This window comes from Rana temporaria, chromosome 1, assembly GCF_905171775.1.
Source record: "Rana temporaria chromosome 1, aRanTem1.1, whole genome shotgun sequence".
NCBI lineage: Eukaryota > Metazoa > Chordata > Amphibia > Anura > Ranidae > Rana > Rana temporaria.
The window spans coordinates 398,390,667-398,409,234 of NC_053489.1; the positions used below are offsets into that span (position 1 = coordinate 398,390,667).

General features: G+C 43.6%; 1 protein-coding gene across 2 annotated transcripts in view; it reads left to right on the forward strand.

Annotated features, from left to right (window-relative positions):
* CRTC1 (CREB regulated transcription coactivator 1) overlaps nucleotides 1-18,568 on the forward strand; it is a 194,316-nt gene that overhangs the window by 66,459 nt on the left and 109,289 nt on the right. For both annotated transcript variants that reach the window (XM_040322959.1, XM_040322969.1), the window contains exon 4: nucleotides 9,711-9,772. In XM_040322959.1, the coding sequence (XP_040178893.1) occupies nucleotides 9,711-9,772 (62 nt within the window). The remainder of the gene's footprint in view (nucleotides 1-9,710; nucleotides 9,773-18,568) is intronic.

The window sequence follows — 18,568 nt, forward strand, 5'->3', positions numbered from 1 at the left end:
TTATTATGTCAATATTTATTTGGAAGGGATGGATAGATAAATATATTTCTAAAGGTGATATTGGCATACAATTTTCATCACATGTCGGTAACAACCCATGCAGTCAATGTATGCAAAGAACTGTACATATTTTTTTAATGAAAAAGATCACATCACAAGGGATAGTGCAACGTTTCAGAGCCACGCAGGGTCCATTCGTCAGGTGAGGAGATCTTTTTCATTAAAAACTTTTTGGACGGAAGTTGACGCTCCATGGTGTGCTGGCGAAATATGTACGCTTGTTTGATGTTTCCAGAACCCAACTGTTAATCGTTGCAGCATCCGCCATTTTTGCCCGGAACGTGTGCAATAGGAATTTTGATCAAAGAAACCAAAACAAAAAAGTGTAATGTGTAATACAATAGACTGACACAGGAAAAAAGTATTGAACACGCCAACTGAAATGTATTTAATACTTGGTACAAATTCCTTTGTTGGTAAATGACGGCTTCAAGTATGGATCTTGTGTGGAGAAACTAGTCGCATGCATTGCTCAGGTGTGATTTTTGGCACATTCTTTCACGCAAACAGTCTTCAAATCTTTAAGATTCACTTGGCCTCTTCTCTGAACTCTTTCCTCTTTTTAGTTCTTTACATAGATTTTGTTTTTGATTCACGTCAGGGGATTGGCTGGGCCATTCTAGCAGCTTTATTTTCTTCCAATGGAGAGTTTCCTTGGCTTTGTTTGGGATCTGTTTTGTTTGAGCCTTTCGTAAATAACCCCCATTGTTTGCTGAAATTGTCCACCCTTGTTGCATCTTTATCATCCTGGTAGATGGCAGCAGGTTTTTATCAAGAATGTCTTGGTACATTTTTTCCATTCATCCTTCCTTCAATGACATAAAGTTTGCCAGTACTGTATGCTGAAAAACAGCCCCAACACCATGATGTTCCCATCTCCAAACTTCACTGTTGGCATGGAGGTGTTTTTGGGGTGATGTTCAGTGTCTTTTGACCTCCAAACATGGTGTGTATTATGGCATCCAAAGAGTTTATTTTTATTTCATCTGATCAGACTATATTCCAGTATTTCACAGGCTTGTCTAAATGTTGTGCAACAAATTTTAAACGACCTTCAACATGCTTTCCAGTCACACAGTGGACTCTTGTGTGGTGAACGTGCATACAGGCCATGGCAGTTGTGTGCATTACTTATGGTTTTCTTTGAAACAATTGTACCGGCTAATTCCAGGTCTTTCTAAAGCTCTCCACAAGTGGTCCTTGGCTCTTGGACAACTCTTATTATTATTAATCTGTCAAATCTTGCGAGGAGCACCTGGTAGTGGCCGGTTTATTGTGAAATTATGTTCTAGAGTGGATATAAAGTCTACACCCCTGTTAAAATGTCAGTTTCTCTGTGATGTAAAAAAAGAAACAAAGATGATTAATTTTAGAACTTTTTCCACCTTTTTAATGTGACCTATAAACTGTACAACTCAGTTGAACAACAAACTAAAATCTTTTAGGTGGAGGGAAGTAAAAAGGAAAAAAAAATGTAAATATGATTGCATTAGTGTGCACACCCTTAAAGTAATACTTTGTTGAAGCACCCTATTTTTTACAGCACTGTCTTTTTGGGTATGAGTCTATCAGCATGGCATGTCTGAACGTGGCAATATTTGCCCACTCTTTGCAAAAACACTCCAAATCTGTCAGATTGCGAAGGAATCTCCTGTGCACAGCCCTCTTCAGATCACCCCACTGATATTCAATAATTTGTTTTGGTGACGCCATTTCTTTGTAGATTTGGATCGTTGTCATGCTGAAAGATGAAGTTCCTCACCATGTTCCACTTTCTAGCAAAAGCCTGAAGGTTTTGTGCCAATATTGACTGGTATTAAGAACTGTGAGAGCCCCAAAAGCATGATGCTGCCACCACCATGCTTCACTGTGGGTATAGTGTTCTTTTGGTGATGTGCAGTGTTGTTTTAGCACCAAACGTATATCTTTTGGAATTATGGCCAAAGAGTTTAGGAATCCTTCTGTAACCAATGCCATCAGTATGTTTTGAAACAATTTTCACAAATGTCTTGAGAGAGCTCTTTGATTTAACCCATCTTGAGATGTTTCTTGTAAGACCCCTTTTTTAGGCCATCAGTTAAGACTGAACCAGCTGATATTAATTTGCACTGACAAAAGGGGCAGGATTGCTTTTGAATTACTAATAGATTTAAGCTGCTGTCTTGGCTTTCTGTGCCTTTTTTTGCACCTCCCTTTTCTTCATATGTTCAATACTTTTCTCTTCCGTTCATGGACGGACACGGCAGCAATTGACCTTAGGGTTATCTACCTTCCTTTTAGGAGATTACTAGGCAGAAAAAAAACAGCACTTCAAGTGTTAAACACTTCTCTGAGTATAGCACCTCCCAGGGGGCGGGTCCCCCGGGTACATCCCTCTCTCTGCATCATGCAGTCCCAGTTTTTACTGCCTAGTGTAAGGAGAAGACATGGCTTCTCTGGGCCCATGTGCTCTGGTGAATTTTTGAGAATTTTTGCGTTTTTTTTCCCCTGCATTTTTGGATCCTGGGATTTACAATCAACTGCCGACTGGGTGACAGGCTAAATCCTCGATCCTTGTAGTCCACCCATGTTCGGCCACCGAGCGTGTGCCGGCCTTTAGCTACACGCTGGGCCGCCCACGACATGCCCCGTTGCTCCAGGGGTGACCGGTGAGCTATACGCTCCAGGGCACACATATGACCGGTCTCTATGGCCGAGTCAGTGTGCCGGGCCGACAGCCATGCCGTAAGCAGACGTTGGGTCTGTCTGGAATGCCTCCAGCTGGTAGTCGCAGGATGGGAAAGTAGTATCCCCTTGCCTTGGCATGGTGGTTTGGCTGGTGCATTCCTGGGGAGGTCGATCAGGGGTCCGCCCTAATTTCCTCTCTCCCTTCCTCTCCTGCTGCTGTGGGGTGCTGTATGTCTTTTTATGCGGGGTGGGGGGGACCTCTGGGTCTGGTACGTTGCCGTGGTTTTTTTTTTTTGCTGGTTTTTGTCACTATCTGTTTTAAAAACGTGTTTGGCCACCATTTTGCCGGTGACGGCCGCTCTTATTGACGATCGGCGGCCATTTTCTTGTAACCCGCATGCTGTTTTTTGTATGTCGGTGGCCATCTTGGAAGGGATTTTGGCCTCTAGTGACCAGAATAACGGCGCGAATACTCCCAGCACACTTCCTGAGGGACGGCACAGCACGGGCAGCGTTTCTAGCTTCTCAGCAGCACTGCAGCTGGTCGGGTGGTGAGTTCTCTGGGGGGTCCCCTGCTCTCTGTTCTGTTACGGCCGGGAGGGTGGCCTGTCGGTCTTGCCTTGCAGTACAAGGGTGGCATTTACGGTGGGTCAGCATGGCGTCCGATCCGGAGGCTTCTACCCCAAGCGTGCCAGAATCTGGGAAGGGTAAGGAGCCTCGCCGTAAGCAAGGGCCCTCCTTTACTGCCCCAAGCATTTTTTTCGCCCGCCGGGTGCGGCAGGAAAACTTTTCCAGGGTGCTAAGGCGCCCGCTGAAGGACAAAAGCGCACCTGGTACTGCAAGCCCAACAAGCCTGCTTCTGCATGAAGGTCTGCTCCCGCCCATATCTCGGGTGGGGGGCCGGCTTAGCGAATTTGCGGCTCATTGGAGGTCTCTTCTTTCCGACCGATGGGTTTGCGAAGTAGTTTCCTCGGGGTACAAGATAGTTTCTCTCTTGTACACCAAACAGATTATTTCCTTCCAACCTCCGGAACGCCGGGTTGCCCTGTCAGGGGCTGTTCAGGACCTGCTGGTCAGGGGAGTGATTGTACCGGTTCCCTCAGCGGAACGGTTCCAGGGGTTTTAATCCAATCTGTAGTTCCCCAAGACGGAAGGGGTCCGTCCAATCCTGGACCTCAAGGCCCTCAATTGTTTTGTCAAAGTGCAAAAGTTCAGGATGGAATTGATTCGCTCGGTAGTGGCGGCGCTCCATCAGGGGGATTTTCTGGCGTCCTTGGATATCAAGGACGCGTACCTGCATATCCCCATATGCGCAAAACACCAGATATTTCTGCGTTTTTTTTGGCAGTCGGAGAGGACCACTTTCAATTTGTGGCCCTCCAGTTCGGCCTGGCCTCGGCACCACGGGTTTTCACCAAGGTGCTCGATCCGATTCTGGCCCTGCTGAGGCAGCGCAGGATCGCTATCATGGGATACCTGGACAACCTTCTTCTGAGAGCTTCCTCAAGCTCAGAGTTGGAAGAGGATGTGTCTATCACCTGTCGGGCCCTCCGAGAGTTCGGTTGGCTATTGAATGTCCAGAAGTCGGTACTGGTACCGTCTCAGCGGTTGGAATACCTGGGGTTGGTCCTGGATTTCTCAGAGGCAAGGGTTTTCCTCCGAACGGAAAAATTACAGATGCTGCAATCTGAGGTGCAGCGGTTGGCGAACCCAGGAGTGGTCGTCGCTTCGCTTTTGCATGCGAGTTCTGGGTCTGATGGTGGCCTCGTTCGAGGCAGCTCCGTATGCTCAATTCCACACTCGAGTGTTACCGAAAGAGATTCTGTCACGTTGGGACAAGCTCCCTTCGTCTCTGGATTACCAGATTTGGGTGAGTCGCCTGGTCAGGTCCTCCCTGGTGGCTGACATCTCCGGTACTTCGGACCAGAAAATTGTTTCTGCCGTGCCGTTGGACAGTGGTCACGATGGATGCCAGCCTCTCCTCCTGGGGGGGGTGTCTGGGGTGTCCAGTCAGCCCAGGGCGCTGGACTCAGGAGGAGTCCCGCCTGCCGATCAATGTCCTGGAGCGCCGAGCGATCCGGCTGTGCCTCTCCAAGTGGTCTCGGGATCTGCAGGACCGACCAGTCAGGATCCAGTCCGACAACACCATGGCCGGGGCGTATGTCAATCATTAGGGGGGCACAGGGAGCTCGGCCGCAGCGACGGAAGTCGGGCACATTCTCCGGTGGGCCGAAAGATACGTTCCGGCTCTGTCGGCCGTGTACATTCCGGGGGTGCAGAACTGGCAGGCCGACTACCTAAGTCGCCAAACGCTAGACCAAGGAGAATGGTCGCTACACCCGGAAGTGTTTCAGAGTCTGTGCCAAAAATGGGGCACTCCAGATGTGGATCTTCTGGCGTCCCGTCTCAATCGGAAGGTGTCACGGTTCGTGGCCAGGTCAAGAGACTCCTTGGCGGACGCGTTGGTGGCGCCATGTTGTCACTATCGCCTAATCTACGCCTTCCGACCTCTGAAGCTTCTTCCCCGCCTGCTGCGCAGAGTGGAAGCCGAGGGGATACCAACAATCCTGATCGCCCTGGATTGGCCATGCCGTCCCTGGTACGCGGACCTGGTGCGTCTGGTGGCAGACGTCCCTTGGCGTCTACCCCTGAGAGAAGATCTTCTGTTGCAGGGTCCTATCTTTCCCCCTGCTTTACAGTCGTTGGATTTAACGGCGTGGCTGTTGAGAGCCAGGATCGAGGTCTGTCGGACTCAGTGATTTCTACCATGCTACGTGCACGGACATCTACTTCACGGAGGATTTACCATCGTACGTGGAAGGCTTGCATCTCTGTGTGAGGACATGAATTGGCACCCCCGTACATACGTGATGTCCCGGATTCTGCTGTTCTTACAGCGTGGAGTGGATCAGGCTCTTGCCTTAAGTACAGTTAAGGGTCAGATTTCGGCCTTGGCTGTTTACTTTCAGCGACCATTGGCGGCGCACTCCCTGGTGCGTACTTTTGTACAGGGGGTTCGGCATGTGGCCCCTCCTGTGCGTCCTCCACTGCCTCCATGAGAATTGAACTTGGTCCTCTCGGTGCTTCAAGAGTCTCTGTTTGAGGACATTCGAAAGATTCCCTTGTTGACCACCAGAAGGTGATTCGAAAGATTCCCTTGTTGAACACCAGAAGGTGGTTTTTCTGGTGGCAATTACTTCGGTCAGACGGGTTTCTGAACTGGCGGCCTTGTCTTGCAAGGCTCCTTTATTGGTCATCCACAAGGACAAGGTGGTGCTGCGGCCGCAGCAGTCATTCCTTCCAAAGGTTGTTTTGGCTTTTCACATTGAGGACAGTGTTTTACCATCCTTATGTCCTCGACCGAAGAACCCAAAGGAGGCCACGTTGCATTCCTTGGACGTGGTTCGAACCCTACGGGTGTACTTGTCTGCTACGGCTCCGTTTCGGAGGTCGGATTCACGGTTTGTGTCGGTGTCTGGTGTCGGTGTCTGGCGGTCTCGTCGGCCACCATTTCTAGGTGGATCAGACAGGTTGTGCTTCAGGCCTATGCCCTAAAGGGTCGGGCGCCTCCCTTTCAGGTTACGGCGTATTCGACCAGGGCGATTGGTGCCTCTTGGGCTTTCTGCCATCAAGCGTCTGTTTTACAGGTGTGTAAGGCAGCGACCTGGTCGTCTGTCCACACCTTCTCAAAGTTTTACAAGGTGGATGTGAGTGCATCTTCTGATGCCTCCTTTGGCCGCAAGGTTTTACAGGTGGCTGTTTAAGGTTGAAGTTCCCTCATTGAGGAACTCTGGTTTGTTTGTGGTGAAGTTTGGTTTGTTGTGTTTATCCCACCCCTCGAAATTTTTTGACACTGCTTGGGGACGTCCCTAAGGTCAATTGCTGCTGTGTCCGTCCATGAACGGAAGAGAAAATAGGATTTTTGTACTCACCGTAAAATCCATTTCTCTGAGTTCATGGACGGACACAGCACCGCCCCTCCTTTGTACTGCTTGTTTACAAACTGGGGCTGCATGATGCAGAGAGAGGGATGTACCCGGGGGACCCGCCCCCTGGGAGGTGCTATACTGAAGTGTTTTTAACACTTGAAGTGCTGTTTTTTCTGCCTAGTCATCTCCTAAAAGGAAGGTAGATAACCCTAAGGTCAATTGTTGCTGTGTCCGTCCATGAACTCAGATAAATGGATTTTATGGTGAGTACAAAAATCCTATTTTTTCACGGTGCTATTTAGGGCCGAAACAACTAATCGATTATTAAAAATAATCAATTACAATTTTCATAATCGATTAATCGGCCAGTAACATAATGGGGTTAAAAAAACTAAAATTTAGGCCTTTATAGTACAAAAAAAGCAAATCGCTCCTGTAAATATTACTTTCACTGTCCCACAGTAAAAAAAAATGAACCCCTTACAGTAGCGATTATTTGCTCTTTTTGTACTTATTTTTGTTTTTTTAACCCCATTATGTTACTAAACATTTTAGGCCTGGGTTCACACCTCTGTTTTTTGTTGCTTTTTGCAGAAACACACTACAGTTCATTTACATGTTTTTCTATGGGACACATTCACATCCATAATTTTTTTAAGCTGCTGCGTATTTGGAAAGGGCAATGACTTTTTAACGCAAAAGGTGCTATTTTTTATTTATTTTTTGGTTCAATATACTTCGATAGAGAAGCTGCAGAAAAGCATGTAATGTTTTGTATCTGCCCAACAACAAATTTGCCCCAATTTTTTTTTTAAATGCATTTTTTTTTTTTTTTAAGGCTATTATCAGATTTAATCGAAACAATAATCGGCCAACTAATCGATTTATGAAAATAATTGTTAGTTGCAGCCCTAGTGCCGGTCCATTTCATTATACAGAACTTAATTTCTGTGTTTGTTTGTTTTTTTTGGTATGGATGGATGTATTGCATGGGTTGTTACCGACATGTGAAATTTCATGCCCACAGCCTTTAGAAATCTATTTACCTAGAAAAATGGTGACGTGTTCAATACTTTACCCGCTGTGTGTGTGTGTGTGTGTGTGTGTGTGTGTGTTAGCATGTGGATCTGGTGCTCTTTCTATGTGCTCTGGGGAGTGGTGTTCTATGTGTTTTTTTTATTTATTTTTTGTATTGTTTTTTTAAAGTTTTAAGCTTTAATAGGTGTGGTTGTATTTTAGCTGGATTTTATCAAATTTTTTTTAATTATGTGGTTCACTCAGATTGGACGTGACTTTTCTGGCTTGATTCAAATTATAAAGATTAGTTTTGCCTATGACTTTTTTTATTTTGCTATGACAGGTAATATTGGGGACATAATTTTCTACCTCTTTGTTCATTGTCAACACCAGTTACTACAACATGTTCCAAATGTGTGTATTTACAGGACATTTTAAAATTGTAAAACTACACTCTTAACCACTTAACCCCCGGACCATATTGCTGGTCAGACCAGAGCACTTTTTGCGATTCGGCACTGCGTCGCTTTAACTGACAATCGTGCGATGTGGCTCCCAAACAAAATTGGCATCCTTTTTTCCCCACAAATAGAGCTTTCCTTTTGGTGGTATTTGATCACCTCTGCGGTTTTTAGTTTTTGCGCTATAAACAAAAATAGAGCGACAATTTCAAAAAAATGAATATTTTTTACTTTTTGCTATAATAAATATCCCCCAAAAATATATTAAAAAAACACATTTTTTTTCCCTTTAGGCCGATACGCATTCTTCTACATATTTTTCGTAAAAAACAAATCGCAGTAAGCGTTTGGTTTGCACAAAAGTTATAGCGTTTACAAAATAGAGGGTATTTTTATGGCATTTTTATTATTTTTTTTTTTTACTAGTAATGGCGGCTATCAGCGGTTTTTTTTTCGGTACTGCGACATTACGATGGACACTTCGGACACTTTTGACACATTTTTGGGACCATTGACATTTTTATAGTTGTCAGTGCTATAAAAATGCCACTGGCAGTGAAGGGGTTAACTCTAGGGGGCGGGGAAGGGGTTAAGTATGTTCCCTGGGTGTGTTCTAACTGTAGGGGAGGGGCTGGCCTCACTAGGGGAAATTACATTGTATGAACAGAAGATCAGCATTTCTCTCCCTGACAGGACCGGGAGCTGTGTGTTTACACACACAGCACCCGGTCCTCGCTCTGTAACGAGCGATCGCGTGTGCCCGGCCAATGTTATACTACGTGCTCTCGCGCAGGGGAGCCGACCTGCTGCCGTAAAACGACGACGGATGGTCGGCAAGTGGTTAACTGCTTATGTTAATGGCTTTCCTCATTATGGTACGTTCATATGTGTTAATTTTGAGTCCTGGCAGGAGTTATGTTTTTTCTTGACAATTTAGTTTTTAAACCAATGATTCATTAATGCTGGGACTAGACTCATCAAAATTTGACTATTTTTGCAGGTGTTGGCTGAATTTCACTCTGTGGCCCTTATTGTTCAACTTCTGCCAAGGGGACATGCTGGAAAACTTTTGTTGCTTAGCGGCTGCAGCCTAAGAAACTGTTACATCTTAAAAGCAACATATAGCGAATATATAAACTGATAAAGATTTTAAATCTCTATTTTAAAACACTGGACGAATTCATATACTGTATATTTTATGTATACGCACACATGCAATGTTTTGTTTTACAAATAAACCCTTAATGAAGGGTAGTTCAATGACAGACGGCTCAGAGCACTGTGGGGTTTCAAGATGGAGCAAGAGTAGTGTCCTTTTAGGCCCACTATCTGCAATCTAATTTTCTTTAATGATCATCGGGACAATCTATGAGAGTGGGTCCACTTAGCTGAAACCAGAACTGTATCATTCACGAAAGAGCACAGACTACTAGTCACCTTAAGTATTGCGTTTCCTCAGGCCTAACAGGAATGTTGTTGGTACATTATTATTTGCATTTTATAAGCTTATAAGCAATGTTTTTACACTGTTTGTATAGATCGTTTATATTAGGTTATTCCTTAACTTATGCGCCACGTAGACAGCTGCCCATATGGATCGGTATATTTGTCGCCTCCACCTGATACTAGCTGGAGACGGTAGGTTTATTTGCTTGCAGTTTACAATTGTGCTGTTGGATTTACATTTTTTTTTTGGTTCTGACTTTCCCTCATTCTGTAAAAAAATTAAAACTATACGTACTGTCACCCCATGCATTTATTTAGGCCTGCAAAAATATATTGGCATACGTGCAATAAACTTGAATGGTTTTAAATGGCTGGTTTAAACTGCACCTGTGCCCAGACGTATGACATTTAGGGCTCATGCACAATGCAGGTCAAAGAAGCTGCTCCTACGGGCTTTTGAACGCTTATTTTTTAAAAAAATTCTGCCTGTAAACTCCCCTAAATGTTGGTCAATGTACACTATGGCTATTTTTAGGCATATGCTCTTACAGGTATAACCCCCCCCCCCCCACCAAACTCGGGTTGAGAAGAGTTTTTAAGTGGGTGAGCGTGATATTGTGTCAATCTCGCTGCTTTTATTGGCGAGATTGACCACCTGGCTCACCGGTCAGGGAAAAATGTGTTGTAGTCGTCCAACTTACAATCAACCGACTTGGATTCCGGGCAATCCCAGGCACTGTTTGGTATGAATCATGAGGGTGAACTCCACGCCAAATTTTAAATAAAAACACGGCATGGGTTCCCCCAAAATCCATAGCAGACCCTTATCTGAGCACGCAGCACGGCCGGTCAGGAAAGGGGGTGGGGATGAGCAAGCGCCCCTCCTGAGCCGTACCAAGCCGCATGCCCTCAACATGGGGGGGGGGTGTATGTGGTGTGGTAATTGTATAAGGGGCGGGGTAATTATGTCGTTGCCACCCGGAGCATGATGGGACTAAGAGGCCTGCGTAAATTTTTTTTTTTTTTTTTTTTTTTCACAATTTAAGATGTACCTTTGGGCTTTCAAGGAGCATACATTACACTTGTTTCTTGGCTACCTTTCATGTATTTGGAGGCACCAGGACAGTGGAAACGGTCACAAAAGAACCCGATTTAGAAAGCAAACACTCCAAGGTATTTTCTGAAAAGCATAGTTAGCCTTTTGAAAATGTACTGTATTTATCGGCATATAACATGCTCCTTAAAGTGGGTGTAAACCCACTTTGACAATTTGCACCTACAGGTAAGCCTAGATTAAGGCTTACTTGTGGGTGCAATAAATATCTCCTTAACCTACACGGTTAAGGAGATTTTTGCAGAAAACACTGCACCGATGTCTATGGCGCAGGTGCACTGAGCGTCCCGGCATAATGAATGGGATCGTGCCAGTCCCGCGTGCATGCACGGGAGTTGCGTCATCGCCGATCCGGCCAATCACAGCACCGGAGCGGCGATACCAGGAAGAACCTCCGAGGGGACGTTGCGGCGGAGGGGAACGAGGAGCACTTTGTGGGCTTCGATTTCAGGTAAGTGCCACATAATGAGCTAGTATGCTATGCATACTAGCTCATTATGCCTTTCTCTTGCAGGTGGGTTTTTTTTCTGGATTATTTTAAGAGTGTTTACTTCCTCTTTAATTTTAAGAGAGAATTTTTCAGGAAAACACCTTCAAATTTTCTAAAGAACTTTGAAGCAAAATAAGGGTCAGTGCCTATCAATGCAGCCTCAGCATTGCCCATTAATGAAGCCTGATCATTGCCCATCTGTAGCTTCACCATTTGTCCATTTCAGCCTGATCAGTGCCCATCTGCAGCCTCATATTGCCTATCAGTGCAGCCTTCTCGGTGCCCATCTGCAGCCTCACCAGGGCCCATTAATAAAGCCTGCTCAGTGACGAATTAGAGCCGGATCTCCCGTGGACTTGGCCCGGCTCCTATGATGGACATAACACTGACGTCAATGCTAGGAGCTGTCCAGGAGAGCGAGACTGCGAGCCAAGCAGAATACACAGGAGATCTGGCTCTCTGATCTGGTGGCATTCGCCCCCCTCTTCCCCCTCCGAAGCAGCCTGTATCGCAGTAGAACGTGCACACAATTTACCACCTATTTTAAGGGGGGAAAAGGGTGTGTTATACGCCAATTAAATACCGTAATCTTTTTGCCACAAATGCAGGAAAGAAAATGAGCTGTCAATTTAACAGATTTCTCACGTGCAGCATCTGCATACTTGGAATTGCACCCCAAAGAATTCTGCCACTCCTCGCAAGTATGGGATACTACTTGTGATACTTTTTAAGTGTCTGGACTGATAATATAGCAGACATTGTGCCTTGTGTATGACACAAATCAACCAATTGTGTCAAAAACAATGTACTGTAATGGTCATCCTTATACAAGTGTTTAGGGAGTATAGCTTAGTGTAGTGTCACCTATAGCTGTAAGAATGTGACCAGCGGCATCCGGTTCCTGGGACAGAACTTGTGTTTCTCCCACTGTGTGATGTCAGAAAACATTGATCATTTTGTCACTTTCGGTTCTTGGTTTACCTGCCTATTTCTGGCCATTGAAGCAGCTGATCAGACCAAGAAAGGTATCTAATAGTCCCCAGATTTCTCCAAAGAGAGAACCTGTCACAGCCCATGCTATCACGACTGATGTTGTTCAGCCCTTTTAATAACCATAAAGTTGATTTTAAAAAAACTGTGTAAAAAAAATGAAATAAAAATGCGTTTAAAATTAAATATTGAAAAATCAATCAAAGCGCCCTCTTGTTTGCACGCACTTGTGAATTCACACATCGTCCCGCACGCATATGTTAATGGTAATTGCACCACACGGGAGGTATCACCACGAGAGCAATAAATCTAACTCCAAACTGGTAACTTGTAAAGGCTTTTAAAGTGTCGCCTGTGAAAATTTGTAGGTACTGTAATTTGGCGCAGTTCCACAGGCGTACACCATTTTTAAAGCATGTTTGGTATCCATTTACTACAGGGTTTGACAAATTTGCTTGGAATCTAGGAGACAGCTAAAAAAGTTAGGAGCCAGAAAACGCACCCCGTCCCGACGAGCTTGCGCGCAGAAGCGAACACATACGTGAGCAGCGCCCACATATGTAAACGGTGTTCAAACAACACATGTGAGGTATCGCCGTGATTGGTAGAGCGAGAGCAATAATTCTAGCCCTAGACCTCCTCTGTAACTCAAAACATGCAACCTGTAGATTTTTTTTAAACGTTGCCTATGAAGATTTTAAAGGGTAAAAGTTTGTCGGCATTCCACGAGCGGACGCAATTTTGAAGCGTGACATGTTGGGTATGAATTTACTCGGCGTAACATTATCTTTCTTGATATAAAAAAAAAAAATGGGGATAACTTTACTGTATTTAAAGTATTGCAACGATCGCCATTTTATTCTCTTGGGCAGGGGTGTCAAACTGGCGGCACTCCAGCTGTTGCCCATGAGGCATTGCAAGGCTAACAGTTACAAGCATGACTCTCACAGGCAGAGGCATGATGGGACTTGTCGTTTCGGAACAGCTGGAGGGCCGCCAGTTTGACACCCCTGCTCTAGGGTGTTAGGATAAAAAATATATATAATGTTTGGGGGTTCTAATTAGAGGGAAGAAGATGGCAGTGAAAATAGTGAAAAATTACATTCGAATTGCTGTTTAACTTGTAATACCAACGGCCACCACCAGATGGCACCAGCTCACACAAGGAAGAGCTGGGGACTTCACAAAAAAAAAGCCAAGTCGCCAGGATGCTATTTCTAGTCGCCCCGGCGACTGGGATTTGTCTAGCCCTGATTTACTAATTCCCAATTTTTTTTATAAAATTCAAGTTATTACAAGTGCATCTCAAAATGTAAATATCGTTTTAATGGTTTATTTATTTTAGTAATTCAACTCTAAAAGTGAAACGCCTATATTATATAGATTCATTACACACAGTGTGATATATTTCAAGCTTTTCTTTCTTTTAATTTTAACAATCATGGCTTACATCTACGAAAACTCAAAATGCTGTATCTAAGACAATTAGAATGTTGTGAAAGTTCAATATTGTTGTGACAGGGATCACGTTGGCTGGGGGGTTTATGCAACTTGGCTTACCTTGGAGAGCTCTGGAAACTGTGTCCAGCTTACCCAACCCCTCTTATGTGAAAAATCACCCTGTGTCTCTAATAGGGGCACAAGGTGAATGAGAACCCCACTATCTGTGCTAGTCAGACTCAATGTTGTATATATGTATTGTTTGTTGTCTCATGCTGTTGTGTACCATTTGCTGTGATCGTTTGGGTGTGAATGTATTCTATTGTGGCTGTCTGCCTCAAATACTATGGAATGTGTAAGTATGTTTGCTGTGAGGAAAGAGGGAGGGGGACTGATCCAGCAGCCCCCCTGCTGAGACTTTTTACTGATGAGAAGTTTGAACACACCTGACCTGTGTGTCTATTGTCATTGGACAGTTTAACCTGCCTTGTTTTCCAAGGGTGGGTGGAAAGAGTCTGAGTTATTTTAGCGGTTGTGTCCATGTGTGAAAGTAAATCGGTTTGCAACTCTACACTGTGTTGTGGCTGGTGACTGGGTGGGCTAAAGAGTCTTGGATAGTGCTTGTTCTGGACAGAGGAAGCATTGACGGCGGACATAGTCCTGTTTTGAGGACAAGGGTTTGTCACAATTGTAAACTCATGGTGTCGCACTCCATTCAGCTAATTAACTCAAAACAAAGGTTTCCTTAGCCTTTAAATGGCCTCTCAGTCTAGTTCAGTAGGTTACCCAATCATGGGGAAGACTGTGGACTTGACAGTGGTATAGAAGATGCCCTCCACAAGGAGGGTAAGTCGCAAAAGATCATTACTAAAGAAGCTGGCTTTTCGCAAAATGCTGTATCCAAACATGTTAACGGAAAGTTGAGTGGAAGGAAAAAGTGTGGTAGAAAAAGGTGCACATGCAAATAGGTTCAACCGCAGCCTTGAGGGGATTGCGTAGCAAAGACCAGTCAAGAATTTGGGAGGAATGCTCAAGGACTGGACCATGGCTGGTGTCAGTGCTTCAAGAGCCACCACACAGACTGATCACCCCTATGCAACGCCACATTGATGAAGTATTTCATGCAAAAGGAGCCCCGACCAAGTTTTGAGTGCATACTATACTGTACTTGGACATACTTTTCAGTAAGCCAACATTTCTGTATTAAAAATCCTTTTTTTGTTATTGGTCTTATGTAATATTCAAATTTTTTGAGCTACTGAAGTTTGGCTTTTCACTAGCTGTAAGCCATAATCCTCAAAATTAAAATATGCTTGAAATGTATCACTCTGTGTGTAATGCATCAATTAATCATTTAATTACTGAAATAAATTACATTTTTGATATTCACCGTTTCTGAGATGCACCTGTGTGTGTGTGTGTGTGTATATTTTGTTTTTTGTGCATTAAAATTCATTAAAGCGTGTTCCAAACAAATGGGGTTTGAAAACTGCTGCACAAATATAATGCAACATAAAAAAAATCAACATCCTCCATTATATTCTCTAGGGCCTCTGCTTAAAAATGTAGGAATTTTGTCCCGGACTGGAAGTGGTTAATCACCTTTTTCATGTTGGTATAAGAAATTAGACAGCCGGACAACACTACAATCTTCATGCTGTTTTAAAAGCACCTAGTGTTTTAATACTTTGTATGTGTTTCTATAAAATAATCCTGTAAGGCCTCGTACACACGACAGAGTTTCTCGGCAGAATTCACCGAGAAACTCGGTCAAAACCCGGATTCTGCGGAGAAACTCTGTCTGTACAGTTTTGGCTCGATGGAGCCGCCGAGGAACTCGACGAGAAAATAGAGAACATGTTTTCTATTTTCTCGTTGTCCGCGTTGTTCTATGGGAGAAGGCGGCCCGCCGAGCTCCTCGGCGGCTTCATCCCAAAACTCGACGAGGAACTCGACGTGCCAAGCACGTCGAGTTCCTCTGTCGTGTGTACGGGGCCTTAGCGTAATATACAAAGATGAAAAAGCCAATTTTTGTTAAAACGATTTCTCCATTTAAAATGTGTTGAATCATGCTTTTAAGTACAACATGCGGTCTCAAGTGTGTTGTCAACTTGAGCAAGTTGCAATCCTGTGAAGTACTTGAGTTGCGGATGGGAGTAATTTGCTCGTACAGGTATTCTGGGGAGAAAAAGTGCCTTTTTTTTTTTTTTTTTTTTTTTTTTTTTTTTTTTAGTTCAGTCTGGCATTGCTAACTTGGCAGTAGAACTTTGCAGAACACCATAGTCCCTAGTATATTTAAATTGTGGTACACAAGGGATTCCTCTGTCAAGGGTTTGAACAACTTTTAATGAAAAATGTAAACCCCAAAATAAAATATGAATGCTTATTTTTAAAGGTGAATCTGTCACACACCCTAAACTATTAAATACATTGCATCTTCAAGCAGAACTCAACTGTATCTGAGCACTACAAACTGAAAGCATCATTTAATTCATTTTAAAGTGTCAAAGTAAACTCCCCCATCTATCCATGTCTACTTGCTTTTCTGGTCACATCCATCTTCAGTAAGGGCAGATGGAGTCCAGAAAGTAAATGCTTTATGAACCCTCTGCCCTTACCTCAGAAATGCAGGCAAGAGGATAAGCTAAGAAAGCCCCTCTGCGACTCCCCTAGATGAAAGAAAACAAATACCTAGAAAGACTCCTGGGATGTATAGCACCATTTTGGCCTAGAAACCAGGAAGCCACTGAAGAATTGTAAGAATTTTTTTTTTTTTAACCACTTGCCCACCGGGTTAATTCTGGCACTTCTCTCCTTCATGTGAAAATCACAATTTTTTTGCTAGAAAATTAATCAGAACCCCCAAACATTATATATTTTTTTTAGCAGACATCCTAGGGAATAAAATGGCAGTCATTGCAATACTTTTTGTCACACCGTATTTGCGCAGCGGTCTTACAAGCGCACTTTTTTTTGATAAAAATCACTTTTTTGAATTAAAAAATAAGACAACAATACATTTTGCCCAATTTTTTTATATATTGTGAAAGATAATGTTACGCCGAGTAAAATGATACCCAACATGTCACGCTTAAAAATTGCGCCCGCTCGTGGCATGGCGTCAAACTTTTACCCTTAATCTCAATAGGCGACGTTTAAAAAATTCTACAGGTTGCATTTTTTGAGTTGCAGAGTAGGTCTAGGGCTAGAATTATTGCTCTCACTCTAACGATCGCGGCGATGCCTCACTTGTGTGGTTTGAATACCGTTTTCATATGCGGGCGCTACTCGCGTATGCGTTTGCTTCTGCGAGCGAGCTCGTCGGGACGGGGCGCTTTAAAAAAATTTTTTTTGCTTTTCTTATTTATTTTTATTTAGTTTTATAATTTTTTACACTGAAAAAAAAAAAAAAAAAAATTGATCACTTTTATTCCTATTACAAGGAATGTAAACATCCCTTGTAATAGAAAAAAGCATGACAGGTACTCTTCAATATGAGATCTGGGGTCAAAAAGACCTCAGATCTCATAATTAGACTTAAATGCAAAAAAAAAAAAAATGTAATTTTTTTCAAATGACAAAAAAAAAATGTTTCTTTAAGAGGCTGGGCGGGACTGACGTTTTGACGTCACTTCCGCCCAGCAGAGCTATGAGGACGGGTGAAGGAGATTTCTCCTTCAGTCCCGTCCCCGCTCAGCTGCCGGACACATCCGATCCCCTCCGCCGCTACCGACGGCTCCGGTAAGCGGCGGAGGGCGCGGGAGAGCGGCGGGAGGGGGGGGCCCCTCTCCCGCCACCGATAACGGCGATCTCGCGGCGAATCCGCCGCGGAGACCGCCGTTATCGTGTACACCACCGCCCCCTGAAAAGATGAATATCTCGGTTGTGGCAGCAGCTGCTGCCGTTATCGAGATATTCAACTTTAAAAAGAGGACGTCTTTTTGACATGGGGCGGTGGTCAAGAGGTTAAACAAGTAAATCTACTATGCCTTCCTATGTATTTACTAATGCTAGCAACACAGAGGTTTTAAAAAGTGAATGTTGATTGAGGGAGTTTAGTTCCCATTTTAAGGACTTCTAGACACTGAACAACTTTTTGGGGTTGAATGTTGGTGGTGGTAATTGCAAATAAATTGTGAAGTAAAAATAAAAAGTTGTGGGCATGGCTTTTTTCCTAATTAAACAAATTGTTTAGGTTTGCTGTTCTCATTATGCTTTAAGTATATCCTTTGTACAAAAATCCTACATCTTCCACATCAGATTTATCAGCTAAAAGTTTTTGCAACCATGCAACACTTTTAAATAACCTGTGTAAGAAACGGTAATATATTTTCTTGGTATAGACACTATGGAAAATTTGTAAGGTCTTTTTTTATTTTCGTCACACCAATATTGCATATGAACCAGATCTAAATTTCGTCCTTTTGTTATTTAACTGTTAGACCCTTTGTTGCCAAAATAGGTTTCTGCCATTGATATTTAAATGATGGGAGGGTGGGGCTTATTGTTGGATTGTGGCAGTGTCACTAAACCCTTGATAAGACAATCGGCAATACTACACTGCCAGATATTAAAATCTGTTCACATTTCTTTTTATTTGTAATTCACCTTCCCTCCTCGAGCCACCACTCAATCCTTTTTTCTTCACTTTCGGTTTGCTAGTGTGTCTTTAGCACGTACAGTAGCTCACAAAAATGAGTACACCCCTCACATTTTTGTAAATATTTTTTTTATAGTTTTTCATGTGACAACACTGAAGAAATGACACTTTGCTATAATGTAGAGTGTACAGCTTGTATAACAGTGTAAATCTGTTGTCCCCTCAAAATAACTCAACCTTAGCTATTAATGTCTAAACTGCTGGCAACAAAAGTTGGTACACCCCATAAGTGATAAATTTAACAAATTTGGCCCAGTTGGTCGTTTTCCCTCCCCAGTGTCATGGTAAGTGTTA